Source organism: Glycine soja, chromosome 12 (assembly GCF_004193775.1).
Source record: "Glycine soja cultivar W05 chromosome 12, ASM419377v2, whole genome shotgun sequence".
Lineage (NCBI taxonomy): Eukaryota > Viridiplantae > Streptophyta > Magnoliopsida > Fabales > Fabaceae > Glycine > Glycine soja.
In genome coordinates this window covers 12,780,627-12,806,166 of record NC_041013.1, presented here as the reverse complement: position 1 = coordinate 12,806,166, position 25,540 = coordinate 12,780,627, and the positions used below count along the sequence as shown (strand labels likewise).

The window sequence follows — 25,540 nt, the reverse complement described above, 5'->3', positions numbered from 1 at the left end:
AATTGACAACACTTTGCAATTTACTCACGTCTCTAAAAAAATAATAGACGTTTCACAAGCAAAACTAATATTGAATTGTCAACTCAGTTTACATCTAAGTCTGAAAGTAATAATGGACGTTTGGTGTACCAGGTAGTAGGATAAAATCACAGTCGAAATTCACAACAATTTGCAATTTTTCCAAGTCTCTAAAAAAATAATACATGTTTTATCAACAAAATTGACATTGATTTGACAACTCACAATTTACATTCAAGTCTGAAAGTAATAATGAATCGTCTGGTGCACTAAGTAGAAGGGTAAAATTACAATCAAAATTGACAACAATTTGTAATTTACCCATGTCTCTGAAAAAAAATAATAGATGTTTCACCAATAAAACTGACATTAAATTGATAACTCACAATTTGAATTTAAGTCTAAAAGTAATATTGGATGTCTGGTGCACTAGGTAGCAGGGTAAAATTACAGTTGAAATTTACAACACTTTGCAATTTACCTAAGTCTCTAAAAAAATAATACATGTTTCACCAACAAAATTGACATTAATTTGACAACTCGCAATTTACATTCAAGTCTGAAAGTAATAATGGATTGTCTGGTGCACCAAGTAGTAGGATAAAATCACAGTCAAAATTGAAAATACTTTGCAATTTATCCACGTCTATGAAAAAACAATAGATGTTTCACTAACAAAATTGACATTGAATTGATAACTCAATTTAAATTCAAGTCTGAAAGTAATAATAGACGTTTGGTACACCAGGTAGCAGGGTAAAATCACAGTCCAAATTCAAAACATTATGCACTATATCGATAAAAGTGAAATTACAATAATGACATGTCTCAATAAACATCAACGGGGCAAATATTCAAACAACTATAAATAACACCAAACACTCTCAATACAATCACACAATTCCACACAACATACCTTCACAAACCATATTTAATCTCAATACTATGACATTCTTGGGAGAAACAAACACTTAGACCATTTCTAACTCGAGATTAGCATTCATTTTTCCAAACGGATAAATCATTCACAACCAAACTGGTGTTTATTTTCAATGTCCTACTCCAATACCAATGCAAGTTCCTAATGAGTGTTCTTTTGAGACACTCAAGAATAGAATGTACAACACCCTTCGGCTAACCATGATCAATTTGTGGATGAAATATACTACTGACAGCCATCCATAGATGCAGGTCAGCAATCTTTTTTTCATTCTTTGCAAATGAAAAATGATGATGATGTTTCCACAATGTTAACGTGCAATGAGCAATATTCATGTGTTGGTCCTATAGAATTATTATGTACCATCAACAAAATATTTGATGGTATACTCAACCTACTCCAATCTACCATCACTCATATTCATGATGCAATATGTTGTATTACAACGGCAAGTGGAAGATACCAGGACAAGGTGATTTTTTGGGTCACTCCTTCACTGATACAAACTCAATAAGATTTGAAATTCCTTAGGAACGTAGCATCGAAAAATTCAAGGATGTTATCAAGCAAGTTGCGTCTATAGGGGTTCCCCCTTATGGAATTCACGAATCATAATTGACCAAACAATTGTTCTTTTGACAGTCAGATCATACAAAGTATTCAGAAAAATTAATCAAATATGAAATAATAGAGTTGACAACCAATGAAGATGTGTTAAAGGTGTTAACAAAATCTAACTATTGGAAGCATTTTTGTCCAATATAAATTTTAACTATTTTTAACAAACCAATAATTTAACTATTGAAAGAAGACATGTCCACTACATAACACATTTCAAGCTATGATTAGTTTTTTCATTTTCATGTTTGAATTGTTATTGCTAGTACATTATGTTATTTTCGATTTATGTTTCAATTTTGTTTTATTATTTTCAATTGTTATTGATAGTATTTTCTGTTATTTGAGTGCTTTAATTTTTTTATATAATATAACTCACATGTGATAATTATATATTTATTGTGTTCTTTATAAAAAAATATTTAAATAAATAAAAAATTCAAAAGTCTTATATAAATTAATTATTATTAAACCAAAAATATTATCAACTTTTAAAAATTAAATAATATAAGGAAAAAAGTATATTTAATAGCATCATTTTCTTAAAAAATATTATTTAAAAAAAATAAAAAAAAATTTTAAAAATTAAATCAATAAAAAATATTTTTCATAAAATATAAATTTAAAAATTAAATTTAAAAAAATACAGCCCTTGAGAAGTCGTGTTCCATCAAGACAAAAAATTTGAGGATTTAAGTTTGAAACGAATGTTTATTGGAAATAAAGAAGAGAGAGAAGATGCAGTTTAAGAAAAAAAAAACCTATTGTTGCTCTTGTTAACAATGAAATAAAATAAGTTTGATTTTGCTATTAAAAAAACCTTAATATCAAGTGTTTACCAAATTTCACTTTTTCAATATTACCATTGTGAAAGTTTAACCTCCCTAGTGTCCTAGTTATGACATGGTTATAGAACGGTTAACTTGTATATATCGATGCATAGATGAAATTCACTTTTTCACCCTCAAATAAAATTAAAACTGCCACTATTTTTCATCTTAATTTGTTTATTGGAAAGTACGAGAATTGAGTCAAAGTCAACTGAATATTTACACTTTGATTTTTCTTTCCTCTCAAATTAACACGTCAAATAAAGATAATTACACTACATCCCTTAAAAGCAGTAACACAAAGTACAACAAAACCCAGAGAGGAGCCAAGACTTTCACTGACAATGACATACCTTCCTTTCATCCATCCCAACACCCACGCCCACCAGTCTTTGTTTTCCAACTTGAATATTGAAACCCCCAAAAAAAAAGTAAATTGAAAAAAAAATCAAGAAGACAACAAATAATAAAAAAAATAACTGAAAGAATCTCCGACAGGTACCTCTCTCTCTCTCTCTCTCTCTCTCTCCCATCTAGTTAAAGCAGACACAACTGTTTTTTTCTTCCACCCTCTCTTTGATGTCACTGGTGCACATGTGTTTCCCTGCATTCCCAATCATGCAACTTGAGTGGTCCCCTTTTCTTTAAAGTAAACAAATCACGTGACTGCCTCAGTTTGATAGCAAAAGCTTACCACCAATGTGGCCTCACCACACCCCATTATGTAATGTGACCCTCACTTCTCGGTTAACAACATTTCCCTTCATCAATCATCAATTGCCTAATAAAAATTCTCACCCTCTCTCTACCCAACAGTACGTGATACCCAACAGTACGTGATGCCATTTATTACAGCTACAAGCAGTCACAAAATATTTTTTTTTTATCTTTTGACAAAACTTAATTGCAATAAGTGTTTTTGGTGTTGTTTTCCAATCGGTTTCATTTCTGTAATGTGTGTTGACATTTAATGAATTAAACATATTATCGAGAGAAAACTCTAATTTTGATTGGAGGATAATATCAAAAACATCTATAAATGCATTTAAGTTGTTTACATTTTCTTTTTGCCTTTTCTCCCATTTTCAACATTCTGCAATTTCTTTTGAAAAATTGAAAAGAATCACAGATCATCTAAACTAGCTTACACTGGGTGGTTGATATGTTTGATCATAGTCTATAAAGGGTGAGTGAGTCTTCAAAGGGAGGGTTCAAAATCAAACTTCAAACATTGATAAGCTGTTCCTTTTCAGTGTGAGTTTCACATCGTGGTTTTGGTGATGGAGATGGGGACTGGGATGGTGGTGACGCTGCAGCATTATTGTCCATCTTCTTTATGTTTTGTTGGTGATAAACTTGCCTCAGTCTCTCTATCTCCCTCTTCAGTGCTTCTTGATGTGCTGCATAAGTACGTGATTGCATTATTATTTGATGCTTTGTTAGCGGTCTAATATAACTACTTAATGACAAGGCACATGCATGATTAGCACACAAATCAAAATATGCTTGCATGCAAATCCTTTTCACTAAAATCAGTATAAGTCTGTACAGCTTAATAATTAATTGGTCTTGTTTCTTCTGCCTTATAAGTTATAAAGTAATGAAATTAAGTACTATACTAGTATGCTAACTTGCACCAAAAAAAAGCCAAACAGTGCAATCTATTTAATATCTTATATATGATCCAGAATATATACTTGACCAACTTCGAGGAGTGGCATGCTTAATGGTGCAATTGAAAAGTACAGATTAGATACATTAAATTTTGCTTTATTTATTATCTATTTTTTCTCGTGAACTTAACACTAAAAGCATAAAGCTACAAATTAACTCTTTATCATGCACTGGTGTAGTCCATGAAAGTGACACTAATTAAGATAAAGAAGATTTCAGAGATAGTAATACATATATATCTAACTTTCAGTTTGATACCCTTCAAATTGGATATGTATGTAAAATAACTCAGATTAATTTCATATTTTAAGGGAAAAAACAAACTAATCCCGTACTATACATAAGAAGATACAAAACTAACTGATAATAATAATTTTAGAAAATTTACATCTTAATCACCAAGTTCTTAGCCTTAGTTTGACTTTGAGACATTTAATTAACTCTTAATTGATACTTACTCAACCGTTACTTTCAACATTAACAAAATCAATAAATAAGTAATGCAATTAGCTTCTTAAACAAGAAAATTTGGGCAGATGATGTAGTTTAATAGTAAAAGATAACACGTAAAGCAAGTACCATCTTTGAAAATCTTGTCTTGGGCCAGCGCGGCGATTCTTTGCTTCAAAGCACTGTTGTCGACATTCAGAAGCAAACGTTGATGATCCAAAAATGCAGCCCGTGGAGACAACACTGAAACTTCGGCCTTCATTGGCCAAGTTAATAAATGGGTTATTAAAAAAAAAAGAAAAAACCACATTGATTACTACTACACATCCAATTATAAGCCTTGTATAAAACTTTATATATAAGAAAATTCACCTGTAATGAAGTCACACTTCGCTCAAGCTCAGATATGTATTGCAGCTTCCTCACTCTTGATCTTTGCGCAGATTGCCTATTTGCCAAGATTCTGATTATGCAAAATGAGATCGTGAATTAATCACATGAAATTAAAGGACAAAAAAAAAGATTACACATCAATATTATGAAGAACATGCTTGTAAACACTAAATAGTCACAATTTTAATATTGTTGAAAAAGGAGGACATGAAATACATATACCGGCATACATTATTTGTTTATTTTAATGCTTTAATTAACACATTATCCATTTTCTTTTAGAAACTGTTATTATAAAAAATTAAAGTCATATATGGACCAATGCAATGCAAGTTTACGAGGAAAAGTATAGAATTGGACATGAATGTTTAATTACCTTTTGACCCTCTTGGGGTCTGTGATTTTTTCACTGGAACATGTTGCATTTGCATTACTAGTATTATTACTGTCATCATTGTTGGGAAGTTGTGTGATTTCTTGTTTGCATTGGCTTTTATCCTCATCCTCCGATTCATTCTTCAATTGCTTCTTCTCTTCCTCTTCCTTATTTTCCATTTCCTTCTCATCATTGATGCTGTTGTGATCAGAGGGTGTAGAAGGGTTGGAGGAGGACAACGTGTGTGCCATCATGGTATTATTATTGTTATTGTTCCCTGAAGCTTCATCACTAAACATGGACATGAATTGTTCATCATCGAACCTCTCGAACTCGTTGTTGCCGCCGCCACCACCAACAACACTGCCACCTTTGCAATGATGGTGGTCCAGCAATGGTGCCTCCAGGAAAGTGACGGAGTCGCTCACCGACCGCCGGGGGGCCCCGCGCCTCGCCACTGAGAACTCAAGAATCTCATCCACCCATGAAGGGTTTTGGTTTGATGACGTGGTTTGGAGGGAAGGCATCTTTTGGTGAAGAGAAGAAAAGTCTGGCCAATTGGGTGTCATGTTTGGAATTTTTGGTGGCAATTGAGCCATTTTTTGAGTCACACCAATTAATCAACACACTCTAACAAGAAGATGAAAAGATGAAGATGAAGAAGAAGAATAAGAATGAAAGAGAGAGAAAGAGAGAACTATATATATAAACCAAACACAAAACTTGGTATATATTTTTTGATTATCTAAGCATATATATACCTGTAATGTGTGTGTATATATATGCACATCAAATCAAATACTCCAAAAATGAGAGAGGAAATGAAAAAAGGAGTACATATGATATGACATAGGCAAATTAAACCAAATGAGCCTCTAAGGCTATAGCACAACCTTTATATAAATATGTTCAGAGAAACCACAGGGAATGTTAGAGGGAAGAAGGCCACAAGGAGAAGAAGAACAAGATAAAATCACACAATAATGATGTCTAACTTTTTATTTTCTTCTTATTTTTTAATATGTGGAAAATAATAATAATAACAACAATTTGTTTTAGGGTTTAAAATCCCAATAAATCTCTGGGGTATCTGCATCTATGTGTTTGTGCAGTGGGGTCACATGGAGGAGAGAGAGAGAGAGATTGGACAGCTATAGAACAGCTGGGAGGAGAGAAAGGGGTTGGGTCTCCTCAACTCAACGGCATTACTGGAAAGTCGCCAGTGGTTTAATTATAAAATAACTAGTGGGAATCAGCCACCACGTGCCCTTGTGACCGTCCCTTTTAGTAGGATGCCCCTTATAATAATAGTCTCATCATTTATATACTTTACCTTTGTCCTCTTCCTTGTTACTATTACCATATTATATATCTACCTCTACCCTAATTCCTTCACCATATGTCTAATAATTAGTATCAAAATTATTAGTTCGAGTGATATTATAAGAATGTGATTGAGACTTATGATGATGAATCGTATTTTTTTAACGAAGATGGATCATTTTATTTAATTAATATATAATTTGTATTGAGACTTATGATGATGAATCCAATTTGGTGCCTTGCATTTTAAGATTAACAAGTTTCGTTAATTATTATGCTAACTTCTAGAGAGGATCGATTTTATTCTTCATCATCTTGTATATCACCTTGAACTATCTTTAAATCTATGCAATCTTTAACTATTTGTGAAAATATAGTGTCTTTGACATTTTTCATTGTTTTTGAAAAAATAAAAAACTTTGCAGCTTTTTATAAAAATATGTCACTGTTTTGTGAGTAATCTACATTGGAACAAATTCACCCGTGCAAGTGTTATGTACTTTGGGCTAAATATTGGAAATGTTATTGTTAGTTGGATTCTGTGATTAATATATACTTCGAAATGGTAAATAGATCGTGCATGTGGAAGCTGAAGTTATGAAACTCGAGAATAACACTCTTAATAATGATTAAGGGTATTCTTAGAGAAATGTATTTAATGTTTCCTTGATTTTCTAAAATGACTTATATTTTGAAACAAATTTTTATTTTTAAAATGACTTATATTTCAGAATGGAGGGAGTAAATTGTTTGGTCAATTTTTTCTCTTGAAATAATTAGGCACGGTAATTAAAAATGATGGGAGTTAGAGTCAAACTCGTAACTAACCAGGTTCAAATAAGCTTGAAGTGAAAATAATGCAGCTAAAGATGAGAACGAAATTAGGTAATTGGTTTGAATGAATGGTGAGGACGTACTGTGCCAAAATAATAATGTCTCTAGGATAACTCGGGGTGGTTACTGATGAACAGAAAAAGAAAAAAAAAATAAGTTTCATGTCTGTTAAAAATAATATCAAGATATAATATATAAATGAAGATGTCATCATCTTATAAATAGATTAGATTTTGTAAGATTAAAATAAACACATACGTTATATTATAAAGTAATAATGGACTATATTCTATATTATCCACACATATCGAGCTCAAAAGTGCATGTTATGCGTGTGAGGAAATGTATCGGAAAAAACTAATTAACTCTCAGGTCGAGAGTTTCAAAACTAAAATTTTAAGAACAGTTGAAATCATATGGGTTGGAATTTTTATCTAAGAACCAATAACACTTACGATCTTAATTTAAAAAAAAAAAAAAGAAGAAAAGATCACGTGCTTAAGAATACATTTATTAAGGATGGAATTATGCATGGGGTGCGAGGGGTCACTATTAATCATTTAATTAATTGTGATTATTGTTTGGTAAAAAAATAAAATAAAAAATATCTAGGTGCAGTAATTGAGATAGTTAGAAATTGTGTGGACTGGTGGAATTTGGGACCTTATATAGCTGTGAAGAGGAAGAAAGAGGTGTTATATTGTAAAGGATCATTTTATATATGCGCCCATGTGAATTGTTTGCACTATATATGGTTTCTTTGCTTTGTCCACAAACCATTCCCACATGTAGGGTATATGCTTCTCTCTCTCTGGGTATGCTTATCTATGCGTGCCTATGTGCTTCTAGGTTCCTTCTTTCTTCCATGATCTTATCTTAAGTGGAACTCATGATTTTATTTTCTAATGGAGAAAAATATGTGACAAAGCTTCAAATCATCATTAGGGGAGGTGCCTATTGGGATATAAAATTTCCACATTCTAAATCAAGCAAGTGCTTGCCAATGGAGCATCTTCACGGATGGATTCTATACTGATTAATAGAATCCATGTGTGTGGGGTCTTGTCTTCTCCTCCGACATATAAAATAATATTGTTGGAATAGAGATATGAATTGCAAGTTGGCTAGCTCAGTAAGATCAAACTGTACCCATATATATAAATCTATATAGATTTTCATTTATATCATTATATATAGTACCTCTCGTTGAGGCAAACTAATGCCATTATATTTCCGACTAACAATTAATATATTATATTAATAGAAAAATTTAAACACATCAAATATATAATTATATATTTTAATTAATATTTTGTAACAGATTGTTTTAATTTAATTAATAATTTTGAGTTCAAATATAAAATATATAATTATATTAGTACTAGTTTGAAAGGAAAATTTTATTATTATAATAACCTTATTTCACTCAAATAAAATTATCTGATGATAAGTTATTCATTCTGAATATATATGTTTCTGGTTATAAAAGATGTCATAATATATATTCGTGTGTGCCTGGCTTGCTGGGAAAACATTTCAATTGAATTGTTAGTTATGAAAACTATTAAGTACAGAATTTATTCGAGATAGGCTGATTAGACAGGTCGTTGAAATTTACAACATATAACAAAACAGGACCATTATATACGTACACACATAAACTCAATTAAAAAATTACCTAAAATAAAATAAAATCAACTTATTTAAATCTAAAGTGAGAGACATACTTAAAAAGACAAAGCATATAATTTTATATATAATCTTTTGTTCTTTTTTCTTTTATGAGAAACTCATAATCAAAAATCATGAGATTTAATCCTTGATGTATAAAGATCACAAAAGTAATTTTTATCTTTTTTTAATAATTTTTTTATTTATACAATAAAAGAAATTGAAGTCTTATTAGCATACTTAAAGAATTTACCTATCTATCAATTGTGTGGACCTTATTGATTATACTTCCCTTTGTTATTTACAACATAATTGTGTTCAACAGTATTTTTAAACATGAGTTCATTAATCTGTAAAAAAAGAAAAAAAAAAACATGAGTTCATTAAAACAAAATACAAGTGCTGCATAAACTTAATGCTCCCATGTGTCCACTTGTACATATTTGAGAGAGGGAGAGAGATATATTATGATTATTATTTATTAGAAATGAACTAGTCGGTATTTTGGTGTATTCCACAAGTACAGAATAATATTTTAGTTGCTAGTAGAATATTTTAACCACTAAATTCAATTTAACGATTATTTAAGCCTAAAACAAATTTTAGGAAAATAACTTTTAAAAGTAATAAAAATATTTGATTAAAATTGTTACAATTTTATTTACATTCTATCTTTCAGATATTTTAAAATTTATAAAAAATGAAAAAAAAAGTCATAGCCTCATAGTTAGTAATTTGCCTTTTTTTTTAACCTCAAAACTTTAAAGTTAAATTTAAAATATTTTTCAGAACTAAATTTAAATTGATTTGTTAATTTTATATTTTTTATACTAAAGTTGTTTTTAATTTTGGGTATAGTGGGTATTCTTGTTTTTAATTTGGAATAAAGAAGGAGAAGGATGACTAAAAGAACTTAAAAGGTAATTTAGAAAGTTTTTTATTTTATGTTTTCATTGATTTTTTTTTTTAAAAGCTCCCTTTATTTTTAGAGCTTTTATTAAAATGTATTTCATACAATTTTTCTCCCTTCAAAAGAGAATAGAAGCACAGAATAAGACCAGTCAAACATTATTATAATATGGAGAAGGATTTGAAACACACTATTATCTCTAATTATTTAAAATTATTCCTTTGGACAAAAATATAAGTATAAAAAATCAATGTGTTAACCAGATTTTAACTAATTATTTTCTATTTAATGATAATATCTTCAAAATATTCTTAATTTAATTGATTTTACTTTAAACAAAATTCCCTTTTTTTTTTGCCTTCCATGCAATTAATGTAGAAGATGTATGCTTAAGAAATGAATTAACTTTTTTATTGAGACTATAAAAATAAATGATGTTAATTAATCTTTTTAAAAGGTAATTTAGAAAAAAATATTTTGTGTTTTCATTGATCTATTTTTAAAAGCTCCCTTTATTTTTAGAACTTTTATGAAAATGTATTTCATACATTTTTCACCCTTCAAAGAGAATAGAAACACGGAATAAGACGAGTCAAACATTATTATAATATGAAGAAGGATTAGAAGCACACTATCATCTCTAATTAGTCCAAATTATTCCTTTGGACGGAAATATAAAAAAAAAAAAATCAACGTGTTAGATTAAAACATTGACAGATTTTAACTAATTCTTTCCTATTTAATGATAATATCTTCAAAATACCTTAATTTAATTGAAGTTTTACTTTAAACAAATTTCTCTTTTTTTATGTAATTAATGTAGAAGATGTATGCTTAAGAAATGAATTAACTTCTTTTATTGAGACTATAAAAAATAAATTATGTTAACTAATGTTTTTAAAAGGTAATTTACAAAGTTTTTTTATTTTCTGTTTTCATATATATATTTTTTAAAAGCTCCCTTTGTTTTTAGAGCTTTTATGATACATTTTCTCCCTTTTTCTCCCTTCAAATAAAATAGAAGCACAAAACAAGATGAGTCAAACATTATTATAATATGGAGAAAGATTAGAAACACACTATTATCTCTAATTATTTCAAATTATTCCCCTGGATGGAAATATAAGCAAAAAAAAATTGATGTGTTAGACTAAAACATAAGCAGACTTTAACTATCTTTTTCCTATTTAATAATAATATTTTCAAAATATCTTCAGTTTAATTGGAGTCTTATTTTAAACAATTTTTTTTTCGTTCTATGTAATTAATGTAGAAGATGTATGCTTAAGAAATGAATTAACTTCTTTTATTGAGATTATAAAAAATAAATGATGTTAACTATTTTTATTATAGGAGTGATTTAGTTTTTTTTTTTGTTTATATTTTAGTCAGAAAGGAGTATAAAATTAAGAGAGAGAATCGTTAAATATAACATGAGATTTATGAAATTTTGTTATTTTCTATGAATTTCAACTGTTAAGATAGAATGTGTTAAAAAAAAGTACCTAAGATACTGTTTCATTGAAAAAAATTAATAAATATTATATGAAATGTATAAATTAAAAATTAGACTAGATTAATCGATTCAACCAATTGGGAAACTAGTAAACTCAGTGGTCCAAACATCCCAGAAATTGCATTGTCTGACTCATGTTAGCAGCTGATGCCCTTTGATAAACTGCATTGTCTGACTCATGTTAGCAATCACTTAAAAAGGGTATAGCCAGAGGAGCTGGCAAATTAGAAAGCAGAGGCTTGGCCAAGTCTTTTGGAGGTGCATCTTGAGAAATTATTGTATGGTCTAGGTTATATTAACCATTAGGTGTTTATAGTCTTAGCCTATGAAGTCGAGTTTTTCAATTTATTGAAAAGAGTTACTAAAATTCAGTTACGTGTCATTTACGAATTAACCAGAACCATATACAAATAGTAGTTCCGAACCATTCAATAATTTCTATTGAGTCCTCAAGTTAAGAAAGTCGCTTCTTATATAGGAGGAATGCTATTGAAACTTTCGTTTGCATACACAATTTGAAAGACTAAACTTCTCATACCAATTGAAACTTCCTGATTGATGACAAGACCTATCTAACATTCAAATGTATCACATAATTATCAACTATATAGTATATTTTGCCTTGTAAAACCTTAAGCAGTCCATGGCATTCACGTAACACATCTTAATTTAAGGTCATGCAGAGAAAATGAAGTGTAAAATAAAAAGCTTTGCCTTGTTAAAACTCTCAAGCATGAAAGACATGAACATAAGAAGGCACTTATGTGGCTGAAACGCCTCTAAAAGAACAGAAAGTATGTTTGTTTATGATAAATAGGAATGCAAGCTCCCATTCTCCATTTGCATTGAGAAAAAGCCATGAAGACAATTACCACATTAACCTACACTATCTTCAATCTTCTTATCTTTTGTAATGCATGGATAAGTGCAAGTGAATGTCCTCCAATGCACTGGTATAATTCATCCAACCTAGAAGCCATGAGGGTGAGGTTTGAAAGATGGCTTAAACAAAATGATCGAATTACAAAGATAAAGAAGAATGGGAGGTCCGTTTTGGCATTTACCAAGCAAATCTTGAGTATATAGAGTGCAAAAACTCTCAAGAACTCCTACAATCTCACTGACAACAAATTTGCAGATCTTACTAATGAAGAGTTTGTTAGTCCTTATCTGGGTTTTGGAACTAGGTTCCTTCCACATACAGGATTCATGTATCATGAACATGAGGATCTTCCAGAGAGCAAGGATTGGAGGAAGGAAGGAGCAGTATCTGACATCAAGGATCAAGGCAATTGTGGTAAAGTTTCTTGAAATAAAAAGTGCATGTTTTAGGGGTGCCAAAGTATGTTTTCTCAATTTCACAAATTATGCAGTTCAGCTATGTTACTAAGCATTTTTTTCCCTTTAATAAATTCTCATTTGAATCTTCAACATGGTCACTATTGATTTTGGAGCCTGAACAAGTAAATTATACACTTTAAAAAGGCAATGAAAGTTAAAAAAGTGTCATTTCTGATTAACTCAGTTTTTTTAACTAGAATAGCACATGGTTTTCTCCTGAAATTTCACACAACTTAAGGAACATCCTTACAAATTACAATAACTTGTTTCAAGTTATGTCTTCATGCAGGAAGTTGTTGGGCATTTTCTGCAGTGGCTGCTGTGGAAGGAATCAACAAAATAAAATCAGGGAAGCTGGTTTCTCTCTCTGAACAAGAATTCAGAGACTGTGATGTTGAAGATGGAAACCAAGGCTGTGAAGGTGGCTTAATGGACACAGCATTTGCATTCATATAAAAAGAATGGTGGTTTAACCACTTCCAAAGACTACCCTTATGAAGGGGTAGATGGCACATGCAACAAGGAAAAAGCTTTACATCATGCAGCCAATATAAGTGGGCATGTAAAAGTACCTGCTAATGATGAGGCTATGCTCAAAGCTAAAGCTGCTGCTGCTAATCAACGAGTCAGTGGCAATTGATGCTGGAGGCCATGCATTTCAGCTTTATTTAAAAGGTGTTTTCTCTGGCATTTGTGGAAAGCAACTCAATCATGGTGTGACTATAGTAGGGTACGGCAAAGGAACTTCTGATAAGTATTGGATTGTGAAGAACTCATGGGGTGCTGACTGGGGTGAATCTGGTTATATTAGGATGAAACGTGATGCTTTTGATAAAGCTGGTACTTGTGGCATTGCCATGCAAGCTAGTTACCCTCTCAAGGATTAAGTAGTCCAGTGCTGTGGTTGTAGAATTAAAATTGTCACCTCAACAAACTTGTGTACACTGATAATTTCATGAGAAGTTCAAGCATATAGACAAAAGGAAAAAAAGTTTAGTGCTACGAAAGGGAGACAAAATAGATGAGTTATTTAATTTTATATGAAGTAAATATGTACTAAGAATAGTTAGTAAAACAGAATCAGTGGACTGATTTTTTTCCCCCTATTTTCTTAGATTTGGGAGATGAGCATGCTTTGTTCCAAGTATGCCGATGAATAAAATTCTTTGCATTTTAAAAAATAATGCTATGTTTGTAATTTTTCATGATTATATTTTTGGTGACTATGATATGATATTAATGAAAAATACCCATTAGTTTTGATGATAATTAATCTATCAGAGAAATCACCTTTACTTAAAAGACCAAAATCATTTGTTAGGTTATTATATTTGAAAGATCTTTGAATAGTTGATTAATTAATTTATATTTGTATTTTAATTAATTTTTATTGATTGATTTTTTAATTAAAGTGAAAATAATTACTATGGGTACAGGTACTTAGATACTCAACAATTCACATACCTATAGATTTGGAAACGGATTTTTTTTTTAAATGTGGGTACAGGAACACCAAATATAATATTTTACTCAAACTTTGTCCATTGCATTCTTAAAATTTTCAATTATTATTATTATTTTCAAACAGCAATCTATTTTATCTTACTTATTCTCTTTGCCTTGGTACAAAATTAATTCAATAGTAAAATGCTCTATCCACTTCCGATATATATGCTCTCACTCTTGTTTTTAATGGCTTCATGTATCATACTCCCAATTATTTGGCAAATAGACACATTTCTCTGCGCAAGATCATCCTACAGTAGTGTAATTCATTATGATTGAGAAAAATAATCACGACACCAAAATTCAGATGCCACGGACCTATTGCAAATTGCAATACATGCCAGCCAGTTTAGCATTAAGAACTATACTTGGTCCACTCAATAATTTAACAGCTATGATTTAAGAGCTATAATGAAAATCTGTCATCTCCCACTCACCAATACTGGCCAAACCTATCTTCAAATTTGATTAACTTTCCATTTCAATTAATTTCTTAAATTGTTTCCCGGTGGGTGTGTGTATCAATAGTGCACCACAGTTATTGTACTATCGTTGTAATTTGATGTACTTGCCAAATACAACTAAATTCAGTCACTGCTAAATATAATCTTCAAATCTAGTAGGGCATAACTGTCTCCAGGAAATCAATAATCTCAACAGCTTTATATATTTCCCTGTTTGACCGTAGTGCTGCCAACAATTTCACCAATGTTCCTTGTGCCGGATGATCCATATTTCACTATTCATTAAATTCAGTGCCTTGGAAACTCTTGAACTCGCAAACTGCACTCATAACAATGTTGTGACTCTAAATCCATAACCTTCAGGACTTCAACTCCAACTGATCAACTGTACGAAGATATGATAGTAGATATATTACAAGTCCCACAGTCAAGATGTTATCCAATTGATTGCACCTCAAGTAAAATATTAGATACAAAATGACTGTGTGACAGACATTGAATTCGTGGTGCAGATGAGAGAAACTAGGATTTGAGGAACTGGAATGCAACCAGAACATTGAGTCCGTTGTGCTCCAGTAACCTGCTCTAGGTTTTATAATGATGACCATGGACTAATTGAAGTGCATTGGTTCATAAAAGGGCATAAATGAAGAAGAAATTGGTGCATTGTTGATCTAATCATAGCTGTTGATAAATTAATTCAGTACTGGACTTGTACCATAACAAACATGAAACCCTGCAGAGGTTTGTCAGAAAGATACTTAGATCTGATCAATATGGCACCTAGAGACTAAAGAGACAGTATAAATATGTGAAAAGATAAGGCCAGGGATTGAGAAAATGTAATGGAAGATTGCAGTGTAAACAGAAAACAACAGTAGAGTATCAGAATGGAGTAATGTATTATTTGATTCACACTATAACCAGTTTACCAGTACTATAGAGATAAACATCAACAATAGTATATGAGTTAGAAGATGAAAGTTAAAAAGGGAAAGAGACAGAAGGTAGAAAATGAGATTACAACAATTCTCAGTGCCCCCAATTCTCATCCATTCCCTAGCTTATATTCTCATTTCCGTACTAATGAACATAGTCCTACAAGAGTTGTTTAGGCTTCCTCAGTTGGTTACTCCTAGTCTCCTACGCCTAGCAAGACCTATTATGCCTTTTGTTCCCATTCTGAACTCAGCAGTGCCAATAACTAACTCACCCATGTCAGCCACCCTCTCATTTATCACATAAAATATCAATTTTTTCTCCATCATGTTATAAAGAATGGAACATTACCACTGGTGAAAAATTATCACATAATTATAAAATCACAATAAAGTAACAACTCATTTGGTACATCAATAACAAAAGTCGTGATATGATATGTACACAAAAATGTACAGCCACTTATGTCTAATTTAACAATAACAAACATATAACTATTTAAATATTACAATGTAAAATATATGAACAGAACCAATATACTGAACATTGAAATACACCACTCTAAATTAAATTAGTCAAGTTCATATTAAATAGCAACAAGTAATAGATAAGCATGTTTGCTAAGCTTGCCTTATAGCATAATGATCTTTTAAGCCAAATCTACCATAACAAAAAAAAAAAAAAACTAATATCCATGGCATGAATAGCATACTAAAGAACCATTAATTATATGTTGAAAGTTTAAGAGAATAAGACATCAATGTGTAAAAAAACAAAAGGTGTTAAGCTACCACAAATAGTTGCCATGGTCAAAGGGAAGCATCATATTGTAGAATAAACTTATTATATCTATATTCTTCAACTTAATCCTGATGCCTCAATGATACAGCAACAACCAGTCAATTTAAAAATATATTTGGAAAAAGGTTTTATATCTTAAGTTGTACTGCATGCAATATATGGTTTCTTAAGTATCTTTCCTGAATGAAAACAAATTAAAAAGATGATAAATTCCAAGATGCTTTCTCCTAATTCTCACTGTTTCTGTTGTTCATCAAATACTATGGAAAGTTCTTATGAAATGAACCCTGACATCAACTAATTCAAAAGTATATTAAATTACGATCACAAAGAACTCAGAAAGGGAAAATGAAGAAAATATTTTAAAATATTACCACCATTCAATGTCAGGTAAAAAGCAAAGTCTCTTTCAATTCAACGGTAATGTCTCCTTCTAGATCTGGTGCGGCAACGAAAACTCCAGAGAAATACCAGAAAAATAACCAGAACCACTTGTAGAATAATCACCAACTTCAAACCTAAACCAGGAAGTTTACATTTATATTTACCTATGAGGTTCTAAACACATGGAAGAAGTTCTTGGATAATAGCTTACCAGTATGAACTGATTCCTCTGACTTCACTCCATTTTGACTTGCTTCTGACTTGCAATTGCTAAACGTGGACTCAGCATTCCCACCCATGACACATGTGTTTGGGCAACAAATGATTCCATCATATTCATCACTCCCATCACAACAATCTGCAGCAATATTGAATGAAAATTAGAAGTGGAACTCAGAGTTGAAGGCAGAAAGAGCCTAAATATGTTGACCCAAGGAAAAGTAATCTCCATTGCCAATTTATGCGAAGGCAGATTGCTCATTCAAAATGTTAAACCAGCTCAGTTGCAACATAAATTCAGATATTAATGAATTTAAATCTATATATCATTTAATCTCAAATAGGTAATGAGTTTAAATCAGGTCAAGAACAGAATGAGACATCATACCAAAAGTCAATCAAAATTTTATTCATTTATAAAGGCCATTCAAATCCATTCGTAGTAGAAAATATGGAGATTGAGAAATGTTTATGCATTTCACTGTCTAGATAACTTCAAAGGAAAACGTTGACTCTCCATCTTTTTCAGAACACAAAGCCTTTAGGCTTTAGGTAGTAACTAGTAACTACTTAGATATCTAGTCCATTATTTTGCCTTGGCAAACCTCCAAAGACATGTGCAAAGTGCTATTCCAAACAGACCTGATCAAAACTCAGAAAGGGAAACAGGAAAAAGGGGTACAAGGTATAAAAACACAGGAAAAAATGCTTACCACAAAAATGATCATTAACATGAGAAGAAACTATAAACTGCGGCTTGCTACCTAGGTTTCTGCAATAAAATTTTCCGTTGGGGCAAGCTGAAGTTCCTGTAGTAAAATGAACAACAACACCCTAACAAGTTATAAATGGTATGAAAATCCACCTCATTATTTTGCTACAGTGATGTACATGAAAAAGTAAGAAAAAATATTGAAAGCTAGAAAAACAATCAAAGTATCAACATTCAGCATATGATCAAAGAATAAAAGTCAATGATATTAAAAACTACGGCTTAAGATAAACAAATATTTGTCTTGTCTGATATCCAATTTGAACAAAACTAAAAAGCAGTTTAATAGGTGCTTTTGGTGTTGCTCTCCAATCGGAATTGGTGTTTCACCTCAACAATCTATGTTGACCTTTAATGAAACCTTTATTACTCAAATTATCGCACTAAAACTCCAATTCTAATTAGAAAACAGCACTAAGAATACCTATAGGATTGCATCAAAGTTTCATCCTTTTCAAATCTCTCTGAATCATAAAATCATCTGCAAATAGGAAATAACACAACCATAAAATTCATCATCTGGCATACATACCAGGCTCATCAGTGCCATCAGGACAATCACAGAAATTGTCATTGAGACGGTCTCTGGAGAAGGATTTTGATCCATCCCTGCACTTGATCACCTCAGAGTTGTAATATTTCTCATCTGCACCCAAAACCCAATTCGAGACTCATCAAAATAATCAAAATATACATACAAATAAGAGCAAAATGATTTTGTGGGAGCTGCAACGTGTGACTTGGGTTGAACACCCACTTGGGAAAAGATTCAAGCTTAGGTGTTTTGAAGCGGGGTACAAGGGGACCTACCTAGAGGGTGTATACCGAGGAGAGAAGGGTGTGAAAAGCAACATGCGACGGAAGCGAAGAGAACAAAACATGCGAAGCGGAAACGTAAGAGGCAATGCGAGTCCATGTCTTTGTGGGAGAATGAATGAGATGAGAGGGTGTTCACTTTCGATTTTCGAGGCTCGGGATTTTGTTGACTTGACTTGACTTTATCTAGGGCGGGTTTGATACTAGCAATCATTTTTACATTCATGGACGTGTGGAAAATATAAATTTAATTTTAAAACAGGTAAAAGGTGTGATAAATTAAAACAGTTAAGTTTGAGATATTATTTTATTATTAAAGTGTAATGTTTAATGATTAATTTAATAATAATTATATTTTTTATGATCAATTTATCGTTAAGTTATAAAATTTAAGACTAAATTATATACGAGATTAATTTGTCATATTCAGCTATCAAATTAAAAATTTTCATCTTTCATAAATTAACTATCCTTTTAGAAATGACTTTAACTATTTATCTTAATTTTTCTTTTTTGGCAGAATGACATAAATACGAAGTAATCCCTCAATTTTCATTTATAAACTAAAATAGCAATTGATTTTATAGTTATTAAGAAAATTAGTTAACTTGGTTACTAGTAAATTGTATCAATTTCAATTTAAAAGTAAATATTTTTTCTAAATTATCTTTCATTGCAATTTAATATCAAATACAAATCCCTCTTAAATTAAGAATATTTTAAAGAATCTTATTAAATAAAACAAAAATAGTTAAAATTTATTTATATTTGAAAAAAAAATTGTTTATAAAAAAAAAACAAAGGGAATATTTACCACGACTGTCAATGACCAATCTTTACAACCAAATTTTTTTATCCACACCACATAACTCAAATTTGCTTAAAGGGGAGGGAGTTCAATTTTATTGTTGGTACATTTCTAGCAATATTATAACTAGAAATGTTATTTTAGAGTATATTTACAAACATATTTGGTTAACTTTTTTAGAAATATTTTTTAAAATTTAAAATAATTTAAATAAAAAATAAGTAAAAAATGGAAATTGTACTTGTTAGAAAATAACTTTTCATGGTTAGCATACTTGGTAGATAGTTAGATTTCTTAAGTGTGTTAATTGGGATATGATTTCCGGTCATGTGCATGACGAAAATTTTGTTGAGAGAGATAAAATCTATTTCAGTGATTTCTACTCTTTAAAACGAATTAGTTTATGTCTCAAAATAAATTAATGTAAGAAAAAAAAATAACTTTCATGATTTATTATAGGAATTTTTTAGAGTAAATTACATTAATCACCCCTTAGGTTTTGCGAAATCACACAAACACCTCCTTTTTTAACCATTACAATAGCATCCCTTATAGGGGGTATTAATGTAATACATAAGAGAATGTAAGTGTAATGTTTTCAAACATTAAAGGGTTGTTGGTGTAACATATGAGGGGTATCAATGTAATGTTTTCAAACATAAAGATGAGTTAGTGTAGAAATATAAAAAAATATTGTCAACTCAATTTAGAACATAATGTGAGCGTAATTTCACCTTGACCTTGCCTAAAGTATCTTCAACTTGGCTTCAACTAGAATAATTTCACCTTAGTCTCATCACAGTACCTTTAGCTCAACCTCAGTCGGAGTATCATCAACTTAGTCTGGGTAAAAGCAATTTCATTTCAACCTCAGCTAGAGTGTCTTTAACTTGATTTAGGCCAAAGTAATTTTGCCTTGGCTTCGGCAAAAGTATCTTTTGCTCTATTTCGTCCAAAATATCTTCAACTCAACCTTGACTAAAGCATCTCCACCTCGCCCTAGTTTGAAGCATCTTCAAGTCAAGTTTAGCTAGAGTATCTTCAACTCAACCTCAATCAATGTGTCTTCAATTTGACTTGAACAATTTTACCTCAACCCCTACTGTAGTATCTTACCCTCAACCTTAGCCAAAGTAACTTCACCCCAACATCAACAAAAGTATCTTTAACTTATACTCAAATAGAGTATCTTCATCTCAATCTCAACCAAAATAATTTCAACCTGACCTTGACCAGAGTACCTTCAACTATGTCTGAACTAGAGTATCTTCATCTCACCCTTAACCAAAGTAACTTGAGCTCAACCTTGACCAAAGCATCTTCAGCTCAGCCTTAGCTAGAGTATCTTCACCTCGGCCTCAACTAAATGAATTTCAACTCAACATCAAGCAGAACATCTCTAGCTCAGCCTTGGCAATAGTATATCCAAGTTGGCCTGAGCCATAGTATCTTTGGCTCGTCTTAAACCAAAGTATCTTTAACTTAGTCTTATTTAGTATATCTTCAACTTGGTCTTGACAAGAGTAATTTCACCTTGGCTTCTTGACAAGAGTAATTTCACCTCGACTTCAATCAAAGTATTTTCACCATAATTTTAGGTAGATCATTTTTGTCTTGACGACATCTAAAGCATCTTTATCATGGTCTCAACCAAGACATATTCAACACTATCTCAATTAGTGTATATTTAGCTCAACCTCAATTAGAGTCTCTTCAACTTAGTCATGGATCATAGTTTTAAGTTTAAGGCCCATGGGTTGCCCTAATCCACAAGGCCTTGTAGTCTTTTTAGCCTTATGGGGCATTTTTGGCCCTCGTTCACGTGGCCTAGGGTCAAGTGGGGCAATTTGGCCCATTTTGTTAACAAATCCAAAGTTGTCCCATAGTTTTAATAATAGTAGTTTGGCTAGACAAAGAATCATTATTGACAAAATAATTCTTTTTTATAGGTGTTAAAATTCATCTTAACTTTCTATCTTGATAAAGTTATTTCTTTGCATAGTATAAGTGAGTTAAATGTTTAAGTCAAAGGCAAACTTGTGACTTAGTATTTTGTCCAAGAGAAGATTGTAATTTAGATGAGCCAAATGCAATGTTTAACTCATATATCTCGTTTCAACAATAAAACTTCGTACCCCATTGCCCAGAGGCTCTTCGCTATGCGAAGGTAAAAAGATAAACTTGAATAGTAATAACAAAGATAAGAAGATTATCATTTTTTTATACTATTTTTAACAATTTATTTCAAATAAATTAGTAATGTAAATTTACGTTAAACTTTCATCTAATTATAAAATAGTGTTTTTTTTATAATAAGTATTGTAAAGGCATACTTAGAATGATTTTAATTAATTAATAATGTAAAATTACACTAACAATACATAAAAATTAAACTCTTCTTTCAAATCTCTCAATAAAAATTAAACTCTTCTTTCAAATCTCTCAATTTTGAAATTCATATTCTAAATGCATCCTTGTGACAATGTTGATCATCTGTATCAAATATACAGAACTATGCATGGCAGTCACCCCATATGACATCTTCCTTGTCCTGGCGTTCATTGATTGAATTGATCGCCTAAAAAATTTGAAACATAACAAAAACTCAATTAATTGTTTTTATGATTAAAAAATTCAAAAATTATTAAAGACTACATTTCCTAGCTATGATGTTATTTGTTTTTGGTTTGAGTTATAGACTGAAGTGGTGTATATATAAAACATTTGTTTTGTGTGTCAAGTACCAGATGGAATTGTAATTACCAAGAGCTAAATTATTTCTTATACACCCGAAGACTAAACTAAAAGCACCCGTCACATGCAGGGTTTCTAGTTGCTATGGTAGTTCCCAATCATGTTCTCATTAGTTGCCTTGTAATGTTGAACGTGTTTTGCATCAAAAGATGAGTTGGTTGCTATAAAAGAAAAAATTCACATGTCACATGCTGGGAAGAGATACACACATATGGGAGTAAATGTGTAACACAAATAAGGGAAAGGATGGTGTAAATGTGTAACACGATGGATTCAAATCAAATACTATTTTTAAAAATTGTTGTTAATACGGGAGTAAAATAAGTTTTTTTTTTATGTAGAAGTACCAAATTGTATCATTAAAAAAAATCAAATTAATTAACATATCTCAGAGGTATTATCACACACACATTAGATTAGAGGTAATATCTCTCTCTCACATGCACATAAACTCACTCTTAAAAAAAAACATGTTACATATATGCTACCATATACTCTAATTTAAAAAAATGATAAATTCATCCTTAGAACATTGCTATTTGAAGAATCAAGACTATAATTTTTTAAAAAGAAAATGAAAGTATTTATTATATTTAATAATATAAAAATAATTTAATATATACTTTTTCGTAATTGTTCATTTCATTCTAAAATAAATATAGTATTATTTATGTTATAATAATGTCAACAAGATTTGAACCTTGTACAAACTACCTGTATCTCCTACCTCTAGATTAATTCTAGTAGATTAAAATAATTATCATCTCAATATTACACTAGGATTAAGAAAATCCTAAAATCTAAAAAAGGATTGTTGAAATCATGATTCTAAATTGCTTTAGCTTTAAAGTTTAGGAATTAGGGTTGGTTTAATGGTTTCACAAGATAAGATAATTTATCCTATTTTATTTTAAACCATTTGGTGAACCAATTAATATATTATCAATGGTTATTAGTTACAATGTTACATCGTAGGGGAGTTCAAATAAAAAGAATGATAGGATAAACATTATTCTTTTTTACCTCCATGCACTTGTCATTGTTAGATATGACAACAGGGTGGGGCGGGGATGGGTATTTCCTCCTTAGTCCTCGACTCCAACTTTTCAACCTATACTCTTATTTGTTCCCAATATTTGATGGGTTAAAATTTGTTATCTCATCCCCGTATCTGTTAGGTATCGGGTATCCCCGTCCCCGCTCCGTCCCTGGTTCACATTTGTAAAAAAAGTTTTTTTTTTGTAAAAAAATTATATTAAAAATCTGATTTTTTTTAAAAAAATAAATTGATTGTTACATTTATTTTTAACTACTTATATATCAATAAATTCTTTGCAATGCATTTGTCTACAAAAATCATCAAGAAAAATAATCTTAAATTATGTAAAAATTATAAAAAAAAATTAACAAGCAATTAATAAAATTTTAATAATTTCATCATCGGGACGGGTACGGAAATGGGTATGGGACAGGTAGTGACATCCCCGACCCCAACCCCAACCCCGACCCCGATTAAAAAAGTCGGGTAATTCCTAAACCCGAACCCATAGCCGGTCAACTCGAGTATTTCCCGTCAAAATTGAAACGGATTTGAACGGATACTCATAGGTACGAGTCTCATTAAGCCAAAATTATTTATATTTATTATTGTTGCTATCATCTACCATCAATCATATCACTATTGTTACCATTAACTTTACCACCATCACTGACACTACTGCCACCTCATCATTGTCATTATCCACTACTTAATCACTATTATTATTACATCTATCAGTGTTATGTTTATTATCACTTTCATCACTACTATTACCCATATCTCCATCTTTACCACCACAATCACTATTATTTGTGATGTTCCTACAATTATCACCATCGTATTCTCTTACTTTGATCTTGTTTTATTATTTCATCTATTGCTATATATATTGTATCTTAACCTCCAAACATACCTTTTAGTAAAACTAATCACAAGATAAAATAACAAACTTGAAACCACATTATGTAGTTGTGTCATCCCAAACCTCATAAAGGAAAAAGAAAATTGAACTCATCAATTTAATGTAATAAAAATCAAAGATTGATACCTGTAATGTAGTATGGTTGAGAGTGTTGCTGAAACGGTATGACAACTTCTGGCCTTATATTCTGAAACTCTAGCAAATAATTCGAACAATAAGTATTATAAATATTAGTATCAATAATACCATTCTTTTTCCCATGAAGATAATTTGATGCATTATTAACTGACGCTTTGTGTTCCCCTTTGGTTCCATTGCAAGCAATCAAATCTTGTACAGACTTAAACCCTAGAGAGGGAATTTGCAAAAGTTGGTTTTGGCTTCTGAATCTCTTAATTTCATCCAACACTTTCTTATACTCATTGTAAACTTTTGTGTACTCTCCATAAGGACCTTGTATAGGGTCCCTTTGCCTACAACATGCTTCCCATATCAATGAGTCCACAACTTTTCTTCTATCTTCCTCTTTAGCATTCTTTACCAACTTGGTTATGTTGCTAACACCAAAAACCTTGTGCACAGCATAGAACTCACGACTTCTATTCGATGGAAAGTAAGGTTCCAATATACAGTTTTCACTGCATTTCTTCCTTTGATGCTTGCATGCTGCACATGCCGGATGCATTCCACTATTATTTCTTTGCATATATCCTGTGAAGATATTTTAAGTAAATATGATATAATCAATCATACTTATAATAATTATTTTTATATAGTGTAAAAAAACTATACAATTACTTAATTAGAATTTGTAATAAATTTGACTTTCAAAATAATTATTATAAAAATCAATAAATTTATTATACATAACACTCGTAATGGGATGGGATGATAGTGTAAAATTTCTTTTCAGTTTCATCACATAAATTATTTTCTCATCATAGGAGGAATTTTTAAGTTCAAAATACGTAATAATTTCATATATTTAATATTCTTTTATGAAGAAAAAGTTTGGTAGCAAAAGGTTGAAACACCAAAATGATTGATAACATATGCAAAACTTAATTCTTCATCCAATAAAATGTTATACAATTCAATTTATATCCTACTCTCCCCATTTCCATTACTAAATCTTTAAAAGATAAATAAAATGAAAAATAAACAATAAAAGATGCTTTTGAAGAATGCAATTATCTAATTTTGCTGCAACAATTTATGTATC

The 25,540-nt window shown here is 30.8% G+C and overlaps 4 protein-coding genes across 4 annotated transcripts; 1 reads left to right on the top strand and 3 right to left on the bottom strand.

Annotated features, from left to right (window-relative positions):
• Positions 1-2,613: 2,613 nt before the first annotated feature.
• LOC114378413 (basic leucine zipper 61-like) lies at positions 2,614-6,349 on the bottom strand. The gene is made up of 4 exons (XM_028337005.1): positions 5,300-6,349; positions 4,903-4,993; positions 4,660-4,786; positions 2,614-3,806 (listed from the first exon to the last, which is right to left on the bottom strand). Exons 1-4 carry the CDS (start codon positions 5,896-5,898, stop codon positions 3,631-3,633), a joined length of 993 nt encoding a protein of 330 aa, XP_028192806.1. The 5' UTR covers positions 5,899-6,349; the 3' UTR covers positions 2,614-3,630.
• A 6,062-nt stretch (positions 6,350-12,411) lies between these two features.
• LOC114378750 (ervatamin-B) lies at positions 12,412-13,819 on the top strand. Its single transcript, XM_028337377.1, is given in 6 exon segments — positions 12,412-12,571; positions 12,574-12,652; positions 12,654-12,850; positions 13,184-13,347; positions 13,349-13,515; positions 13,517-13,819. Coding segments are annotated over 6 exon segments (1,032 nt in total). The 3' UTR covers positions 13,782-13,819.
• An 829-nt stretch (positions 13,820-14,648) lies between these two features.
• Positions 14,649-18,965, bottom strand: LOC114380563 (glucosidase 2 subunit beta-like). The gene is made up of 6 exons (XM_028339678.1): positions 18,790-18,965; positions 18,512-18,625; positions 17,921-18,016; positions 17,200-17,346; positions 16,979-17,122; positions 14,649-15,600 (listed from the first exon to the last, which is right to left on the bottom strand). Exons 1-5 carry the CDS (start codon positions 18,893-18,895, stop codon positions 17,019-17,021), a joined length of 567 nt encoding a protein of 188 aa, XP_028195479.1. The 5' UTR covers positions 18,896-18,965; the 3' UTR covers positions 14,649-15,600; positions 16,979-17,018.
• A 5,465-nt stretch (positions 18,966-24,430) lies between these two features.
• On the bottom strand, positions 24,431-25,003 carry LOC114378749 (LOB domain-containing protein 2). Its single transcript, XM_028337376.1, has one exon. The coding sequence runs from the start codon at positions 25,001-25,003 to the stop codon at positions 24,431-24,433; it is 573 nt and encodes a 190-aa protein (XP_028193177.1).
• Between the last annotated feature and the right edge of the window lie 537 nt (positions 25,004-25,540).

What these genes read in the sequence shown, in the direction of transcription:
- LOC114380563 (XM_028339678.1), bottom strand. Translation starts at nt 18,895, where the DNA reads ATGGACTCGCATTGCCTCTTACGTTTCCGCTTCGCATGTTTTGTTCTC. An exon ending in CCTCGGTATACACCCTCTAG is followed by an intron (nt 18,626 to 18,789) that starts GTAGGTCCCCTT and finishes TTTTGGGTGCAG; the next exon opens with ATGAGAAATATTACAACTCT. An exon ending in AGAGGAATCAGTTCATACTG is followed by an intron (nt 17,123 to 17,199) that starts GTAAGCTATTAT and finishes TTCCTGGTTTAG; the next exon opens with GTTTGAAGTTGGTGATTATT.
- LOC114378749 (XM_028337376.1), bottom strand. Translation starts at nt 25,003, where the DNA reads ATGCATCCGGCATGTGCAGCATGCAAGCATCAAAGGAAGAAATGCAGT.
- LOC114378413 (XM_028337005.1), bottom strand. Translation starts at nt 5,898, where the DNA reads ATGGCTCAATTGCCACCAAAAATTCCAAACATGACACCCAATTGGCCA. An exon ending in GACCCCAAGAGGGTCAAAAG is followed by an intron (nt 4,994 to 5,299) that starts GTAATTAAACAT and finishes TTGCATAATCAG; the next exon opens with AATCTTGGCAAATAGGCAAT. An exon ending in GAAGTGTGACTTCATTACAG is followed by an intron (nt 4,787 to 4,902) that starts GTGAATTTTCTT and finishes TGGCCAATGAAG; the next exon opens with GCCGAAGTTTCAGTGTTGTC.